At 59.2% G+C, this 8,404-nt stretch overlaps 1 protein-coding gene across 1 annotated transcript in view; it reads right to left on the reverse strand.

Moving 5' to 3' along the window:
* Positions 1-4,624: 4,624 nt before the first annotated feature.
* Positions 4,625-8,404, reverse strand: part of MMP15 (matrix metallopeptidase 15) — a 7,761-nt gene continuing 3,981 nt past the window's right edge. The window contains 5 exon segments of the mRNA XM_021717547.1: positions 4,625-5,385; positions 6,457-6,572; positions 6,724-6,874; positions 7,787-7,925; positions 8,293-8,404. The exon segment at positions 8,293-8,404 is cut by the window's right edge and continues 30 nt beyond it. Of these exon segments, the coding sequence (XP_021573222.1) occupies positions 4,934-5,385; positions 6,457-6,572; positions 6,724-6,874; positions 7,787-7,925; positions 8,293-8,404 (970 nt within the window). The 3' untranslated portion in view covers positions 4,625-4,933.

Below are 8,404 nucleotides of genomic sequence, written 5' to 3' on the forward strand. Positions count from 1 at the left end.
CCTCTCTCTCTCTCTCTCTCTCTCTCTCTCTCTCTCTGTCTCTCTCATGCAGTGGCTATTCACAGGAACGATCAGGATGTACTCCAGCCTCAAATACTTGGGTTCAAACAATCCTCCTGCCTCAGCCTCCCGAGTAGCTGGGCCTGCAGGCCTGCACTACTTTGCCAATTCAGAATGATTCTTTAATGAAATCCAGTTTATTCCATTATGAAATCATGCTGCGACCCATGTTGGGAAGGGAGTGATCGTGTTTGTCCAGAAGGGGCCGTTAACTTGGCTGTAAGCGAAGGGGAGTTTGGAGGCTATTTCTGGCGAAGACTGAGGTGGGTGGAAAATGTGGGGGCGGGAGGTGTCAGGGGCACTTGGAGAGGAAACCAGAGCCTGGGGCTTGGAGGCCAGGGTCTGGGAAGAAGGGCAAGTGCTGTCGATGAGGGAGGGGCTGGGGCCAGGCAGGGTGAGACCTTGGCAGCTGGAAGGGGAGAGGGTGGGACGGGAATGTCCCTCCTCCTGGGCACCTGTCCTTGGACTTGGCGACCTGTGACCCCATCAACCTGCGACCCCATTGGGTACCTGCACTTAAATGGCAATATTCGTAATTAACCCTTGAGAACCAGGAGCCCCTCTATGTGTTTCTGAGTATTAGCTCACTCAAGCCTCACAACTCTACGGCATAGTCATGGCTATTAGCCCATTCTTCAGATGTGGAATCTGCTCAGAGAGGTGAAGTGACAAGTCCAAGGATGTACCTACAGCCTGTGAGTGACAGAGCCATGGTCAGTATCTGGGTGCCTGTAACAGCAGGCAGCTGGATTCAGAGCTGAGGAATGGTCAGAACACTCGTGGGCCAGAGGAGGAAGGAAAGTTAACCTCCCTGGGGAAGGGAGGGCGGGAATCTGGGAAAGAGAAGCCATAAACCGGGTCTTGAAGGACGTGTGCCACTCGCACAGGATGAGATGTGAAGGGAAGGGTATTCCAGGTACAGGGAACAGCATAAGCAAAGGCATAGGGGCAAGCAAGTGCAGGGGACTTAGAGACAAGGCAAGAAGCCTCCCAGAGGCCTCTGCCAGCGCTCTGTGGATCGTGAGGCCACGTGAGCAGCGGGCTGGGGGTGGAAGCACTGGTCTTGACAGGGTCTTGAGTCTCCAGCATTTGCTGGGATAGCCGAGAGGGGGCCGTCCCCTAGCCCCGCTGTGCTTTCTTGAATTGTTGGGGAAGGGTGAAGTCTGGCAGCCTAAGGCCCCTGAGGCAGAACTGGAGGATACAGGGCTTCCCTTGGACTACACAGAGGATCCCACTGCGGCCCAGGCAGCTGTGGATGTACAGGAAGCCGGCCATTCCTTCCCGTGAGCCGGAGGAGAATGGACTCTGTGTGAGCCACCACAAAAAGGCTTTTCTGCCAAGTGGGAGGAGGAGGAAGCAGCCAACTCGGCCCCCCCTCACCCCCTCCCCCTGCCCTGGCCTGAAAGAAGGCTCTGTTGGTGGCCCTGGGGTCTTTGATGCACAGAATGTGGGGAGGAAAGGCTGGTGGGCAAGGTCTTCCTTGTCCTTGTCTGATGCCACAGCAGCACCAGGGTAGGGTGGGGCTGGGCTGCTGTGCAGGTTGGTTTGCCTGGGTCTCCCCCATGGGTGCCAATCCCGGCATGGCCACTTCCTAGCTGTGTGACCTTGGCCAAGTCACTTCACCCCCTCAGCCCCTTTTCTCCTGAGTAGAATGTAAATCATGGTCATCCACATAGCATGCGCCTGGTGCCTGGTCCCGTTACCAGCACCTCCTAGCCACACACACCCTCTATTTACCTGGACAGCTTGGGAGTTGGGCAGCGTTATTTCCTCCACAGAGGCTTAAGAATGGCAGCGTGGGCCAGGCTGTATTTTAGACTCAAAAACTCCAACCTGTGCAAATGCAGAGAAAAAAGCCTGGAAGGAAACACGCCGATCTGTCAACACTGACTGGGGGGGTTATAGCAACTGATGGTTTTCTTCTTGCTTGTCTTTGGGAATCGGCAAAAGAAAAAAAAAGATGCGAGGGCGTGGGGGTTGTTAGGGGCCCCAGGTGACTTTAGGTTACAGTCACATTTGAAATAAAAAAAAACCCAATTCAAAGGTGCAGGCTCCTGTTTAATCCTGGGGAGTAGGGGTAAGAACCCAGGCAGGCCTGGTCTCTCTGGGCATGGGGTCGTGGGCCTAGCGACCCTATCCATGTCCCCTCAAGTCTCCATACCACAGCCCCCACTGAGGCTCCACAGGGCTCTCACGACAGGCTGTGACTTCAGTCACTGGGCTCCACTGGGCTTCTCTGAGATCTGAGCAGCGAGCTTGGGTGTGGAAGACGCCTCAGGCAGTTTTCTGCGGAGCTACGGCCTCTGCCAAGTCTCTCCTCTGGCCTTGACTCTGAGGAAGGGCTAGACAAGAGGCCTTTCATCCTCTCGTCCCTGGTCCCTGCACTGCCCTCCACCTGCGGCATGACCTCTGGGCTTCTGGGTGACCCCAGGGCCTCAGGCAGACCTGGGTGGGGCCCTGTGGCTTCTGCAACAGGAAAGCTGACAAGATGGTGGTGTCCGCCTTGGACCCCCATGCTGCTGCCAAGGCCTCTGCAGTGAGGGAGCTCACAGGCTGTTTCCTAGATGAGCCTGAGGGGCCTCTGGGGCTTCCGAGGGCCAGCACTGCCTGCCCTCCTCAGCCAGCTTCAACACAAAGAGAGGAAGGGGTGGGACCATGGGGGCTGGGACCTGGAGCAGGTTGAGGGACCTGGCCTGCTCATTGGTGGGGGTGGGACTCCACTGCAGGGCCATTGTATTCCTGGGGGCCCAGGCTAGTACCTAACAGGCTTGGCATGAGGGCTAAGGAGGTCCTCCCTACTTGCTGGCCACACCCAGACCCAAGTGACAGACACCTCAGCCTCCCACTCTCCTGGGGCCTCATCTGTACCCTGTGCAGGCCTAGGTGGGATTTTCTGCTTCTCAAAGATGAGAGGACAGGTCTTAGGACCTTCTCACCCTGAGCAGCACGTGGTGAGGGGAACTTTCGGAACCAGTGAGGCACTGTTTCTCTCTCTGTGCTCAGCCCTGGGGTCCCGTCCAGCATGGGTCTTCGGGCTGCCCAGAACCCAATCTGGGTTGGTGGGAGGGCTGGGTGGCCTGGCCCAGTTCTTCCTGCCCCTCCCTCACATGGCGGGTGTGTGGGAAGCTGGGTTATCCTTTCTCAGCTTGAACAAATGGCAAACAAATTCCTCACTCCTCTGCTGTCCCACCCCAGCAGTGACCCAAGTCCCCTGCCTCTACCCCCTTCCCCGCATCTCTTGAGGGCAGCTGTAAGCACTGCCCCCCTCTGCCCAGAGCCTTGTTTCCAAAGGCCACTGGGAAGGAACCCCCACAGAAGTGGGAAAGAGGTCTCCTCAGCATTGAGAGCAAGTCCTCTAACCCTAGTGTGGCCTCGACCCCCCGGCCACATGCATACCTTCTAGTTGTAAGCTCCAGCCCGAGCCCCCTTACAAACAAGGCCACGTGTGCCAGCTGTACAATTTAATCAGTGCAGATTATTTACAGAAATAAATGTATGGGGTGGACACTGGACCCCTCACCCCCTCCCCTCAGTTGGCTCTCTGCTTCTGCAGGGGTGGGGGCAGGGAGAGACTGGACCTGCATCTGGTGCCAGCCCATGAGAAACCACCACTTGGAGAGAGGCTGGCAGAACCCTCCGGCCTCCAGGCACCTCGGGGATCCTGGGTAGCAGGCCCCCATCCCTCAGGGCCATGGGGAAGCAGAGGGAACAGGGTCAGCCGTACAGTACCATTTCCCACAGCAGCCTCAGCCTCCTGCTTGCTCTGGGAAGGAAAAGAGGAAGCACCTCTGCCCTCAGGGCTGAGCCCAGGAGGTGGGGAGACTCCTTGGCCACAATGGCTCCTTAGGGGGGTTTCACAGTCTGCATGGGGGGATGGGCTGCTGGCCTGTCACACCCCCCTCCCAGTGTCCCTTCTCCCAGTCTCTTGGGGGAACAGGGAGCCGGAGGGGAGGAAGCCCTCACACCTGGCGCCTGACACTGTGGGCACCCACACAGGTGGGCACATGTCTGCAGACATCCACGGTAGCCCAGCCCCTTCTCTCCTCAAGGCTCAGGACACTGACAGCAGAGGCCTTGAGGCTGGTGGAGCTCTGAGGCCCCTGAGGATGGTGGTGTGAGTGGGAGGAGGCCCAGGAAGGAGTGGGTGGGTCACAGCTCAGGGGAGGCATCTCTGCTAGGGGTGAGGCCAGTGCTCCCTGGGCAAGGGGCCTCAGCAGACTCCCTTTGGTCCTTGGTAAGGCAGGCCCAGGGTCCCTTCTTCAGAGAGGAAAGGAGGTGCAGGCCAAGGTGGGGGTGGGGATGGGGGGGGAGTTGGGAGCTGCCACTGGCCAGGGCTGGGTTGGGGTGGGATTTTAGGCACAAGGAGTTGGGGTTGCTGGAACTGTGAGAAGCAGGTTGGGAAGAAACCAAGCCTCATCTGGACTCTGAGGCCAGTGGCCCACCTCCCCTCTCCTTCCCCTCCAGCCTGGGCTGCCTCTGGGTGACAAGCTCTTCCTAAGGCTGAGAGAGACCAGCTGGGCAAATGGAGCCCATGGTTATTGCCCTGGGGGGAGGGGGGCTCTGCCCCTCTGCTCCCATGGTTGTGGCCAAGCCAGAGGAGGATGTGGTTGAATTCCCTGTCTAGAGCAGAACTACTTTTAGAGAACCCTAAATACCCTGCCCCGGTCAAGAAAGCAGAAACAAATGCTCAATTAAGGTGCCAAAAAAATAAAAAAAAAGATACCTGGGCATAAATAATGAGGGCTGGACTGGTGGGATGTTCACGGGCCAGAGGGGCCCCACCCAGGGGCCAAGGGAGCCCTGGGAGCCATCTGAGAACCACAGGCACCGCCACCTGCCCGAGCACCAAGCACCGTGAGCAGGCATGTGGGGCTCAGACCCACTCCTGCAGGGATCGCTTGCAGTAGAGCAGCACACGCGGAGCGCCCTTGCGCTGCATCTGCACCAGTGCATAGGCCAGGCCCAGGACGCAGAGCAGCAGCAGCAGCGGCACCAGCACCATGACCACATTCACCGCCCGCGCCACCTCCTCCATCTGCACCACCACGCGGCTGCCCCCGTCTTCCTCCTCGTCGGGCCCCACCCCGAAGTCCCCCTCCCCACCGCCTGCATTGCCCTCCGTGACATCGCCATCTGCCCCGGGTTCTGCACCCCCATCGGGGTTGAAGGGCGGCCGGGCCACGTCTGGCCATCGGGCGCCTGTCTCCACGTGCTCCTGGCAGCCCATGAAGTCCCGCAGGATGGACTTGGGGTAGCCGGGCTCCATCCGCAGGCGCTCATTGTCGAATTTCCAGTATTTGGTGCCCTTGTAGAAGTAGGTATAGGCTGTGGGGGCAACAGGCGGGAGGGGCTTCAGGCCAGGCCCCACCTTCGGCGGAGACCCTCCCAGAAGTCAGGCCACGCTGAAAGGGCATTGGCTTTAGAACGCCCTCCTCTTCACCTGCTTCCCTGAGCAGTTTAAATCCGCCCCTTCCCAGCTTCCAAGAGCCAGACTGAAGCTCAGAGGGGTTTGGGTAGAGGGCAGGACTAGAATCGTGGGCTTCCTGACTGGGCTGATGTGACTAGGGCACGGTCCTACCGCTGCTTGGTCGGGGGCTGCCATCGGGATACCCTGCTGCTTCATCCCAGGATTGACTTCACCTTACAACAGAGGGGCCAGGGTCCTGCTCAAGGCCACACAGCACCCCACAGTTAACCTAGGGTGGAACCTGATGGTGCCTCGGACTGACTCTCTGGCCTTGGGCACCTTGCCTGCTGTGTGACCAGCCTGGGCCCTGGCAAAGCAAGTAAGGTCTCCCAGAGCCTGAGAACCCTGAACCTGTGAGCCAGGGCTAATGGTTTCTCTTAAATGTAGCAGCAGCCCTGCTGGAGACAAAAGAGCCATAGCTCCCTCTCACTTGGTTATAACTGACCAGGCTTCCCTCCTAGGCAGGTAAGTGACTGCCTGGAAGGAACCTCATTCCCAACACTCTGAGCCAAGCCCACCTCCTCGGGCTCAAGGCTCCCTGAGAGCTGCCTGGGGGTGGCTGGACATTGCAGGCAGCAGGGCAGTCCCCAGCTCCAGCTCCGGACAAGGTAGGCTGGGCCAGAGTCCTGACTCCAAAGCATCCTGGCTGTGGGATTTGAACACTCTGTTCAAATTCCCTGGTTTATTGGTTTGCCCATCCATACCAAGGAGGATGGTAACCATGCAGGCAGGACCGGGGGTCATGCCCAAGCTCCTAGTCCATGCCCAGGGGGGTCATGCCCAGGAAGCTCCTAGTCCAAGGCGTGACTCAGTCATGTCCCCCACATGCCACTGCAATGCTGAGTGACCTCAGGCAAGCCCTGCCCCCCGTGTGAGTAGCAGGGTGTGTGGTAAGTGCTGGGTAAACTGGGACAGGGCTGGCCTGGTACCTGCATCGTTGCTCAGGAAGGCCCCTTTGGGGGAGGCAGGGATACCCTGCCAGATGCTGATGGGCTTGGGGTAGCCGGGGTCTCCACGCTGCGTGTCCTCATTGAAGCGCCAGTACCTGTGAACAAAAGCACCAGGCTGAGGGCCCAGACACACAGCTTGGGCTGGGGCCCATTCCTCACAGACAGTGGGCTCTTTCTGCGGGGGGCCTGAGAATGGGGGACTTGGCTGGGGCCTTCTCCCTTTAGGGAATGGGGCATACTGATTACCTGTCCTCTTGGAAGAAGAAGGTGTGTCCTGTGGGCTCCCACCAGATGGCTGTGTCTATGCGGTCATAGGGGATGCCTAGGCCATAGCTGGTCAGTGGCTGTGGGTAGCCAGGCTCCAGGTTGGCCTCTCGGAAGAGCCAGTAATGGTCACCTACAGGAGGAGTGGGAGCTGTGTGAGGATGGGCTGGGGCTTGGGGGAGGTGCGCAGGGAGGGGACCAGAGAATGCTCTTCTGGGCCCACAAATCCATTCACGTCCATTACCGCCCCCCAACACACATGCATGCACTCACACCCCTGCACACACAGCAGATGGTGACATCCACATGCTCACGGCAACATGCAATACAACCTACCCATGCATCAGACACTCAGCACTCACAGATACCCGAGACACACCTCCTCTCACAAGCATGTCACCTACTCACACACACGCACACTCCACTCACTATACACAAGCTTTCATTCATGTGAATGTCCACCCCTCACACAAAGTTCTTGTACATAGAGGGGGCCTGCCGAGCCTCTGGGTCTGGGGGCTGTGTCCCTGGAGGACCCCAGCCGCCCTCACGGCACATGGCCTGGGGCTCCTGGCTTCTAATGTGGTCCAGCCCCATCCTCAGGGAGCTCCTGTTTCCATGAGGCTCAGGTCTGTGGGGCTGGAGACACAGCCCGTCCATCAGGCTGTGCTGCCCCTCAAGGCCTTGTCTCTGCGGACTACAGAAATCCTGCCCCAGAGTGGGCTTGGGGGACCTGCTCTCATAAAGCGCCAAGGACAGAGGGAAACAGGGTCAAACCGTTGTGTTGCAGGGGATGAGCAGGCACTCACAGGGCCTTCAGGGTTGCAGGGTCACTCAGCCTCCCAGCCTGTCCTCCTCCCTGCCCTTGCCTTGGTGCCAGCTGACCTGGTCCCCCCAGAGTCCTCATTCTCCCAGAGGGAGCCGGCAGCGGAGGGCACAGGACCAGATATGCAATACAGTCCTTCATTTTTCCTGCTCCCTGCCCAGTGTGGTCAGAGGTCAGGGCAGGAAGGCTGCCCAGCTCCCCTCCTCCATCCCAGCTCACCTTTGAAAAAGACAAAACGACCATCCTGGCGCTCGTAGGCAGCACTGATGTCACTGGGCAGACCACGCCAGAAGTGCCCGATGGGCATGGGATAGTTGTCCAAGACACGGTTGTGTCGGACTCGCCAGAACCAGCGGCCCTGGGGAGGGGCATGGTGTGAGTGGGTGACTCTGCATGCTGCCTTGGCGGGAGAGGCCCATCTTCAACCCACCCCTGCCTAATCAGGGGTCCGGGGTGGGTGGGGGGAGGTCACTGAGACACTGTGGGGGAAGTGACTTGGAGAGCCAGGACTGCCCCAGGGAGAGAGCCCTGGGATGGGGAGTGGGCACTTGGGCTTGCTGTGTGGCCCTGGCGTGTCCCTCATCCTCTCAAGCTGATTTCTTCCTGGTCTAGGGTCTAGGGTCTAATGGCTCCACAGGATCTGCTCGGTGAGGGAGGGGCAGGGATGCCTGAGCAGCCAGGCAGGACAAGGCTCTGGGGGCGGCACAGGGAGGGCAGGGCCACACCTTGAACACGAACATCTCCCCACGAAGCATGGCCACTGTGTCAAAGTCCCCGTCGCAGATGTTGGGGCCATACTGATCAGGCCGTTCTGTGGCTCGGGGCTGGGCTGGGGGC

This window comes from Carlito syrichta, unplaced genomic scaffold, assembly GCF_000164805.1.
Source record: "Carlito syrichta isolate Samal-C Ts95f unplaced genomic scaffold, Tarsius_syrichta-2.0.1 Scaffold309854, whole genome shotgun sequence".
Taxonomy (NCBI): Eukaryota; Metazoa; Chordata; class Mammalia; order Primates; family Tarsiidae; genus Carlito; species Carlito syrichta.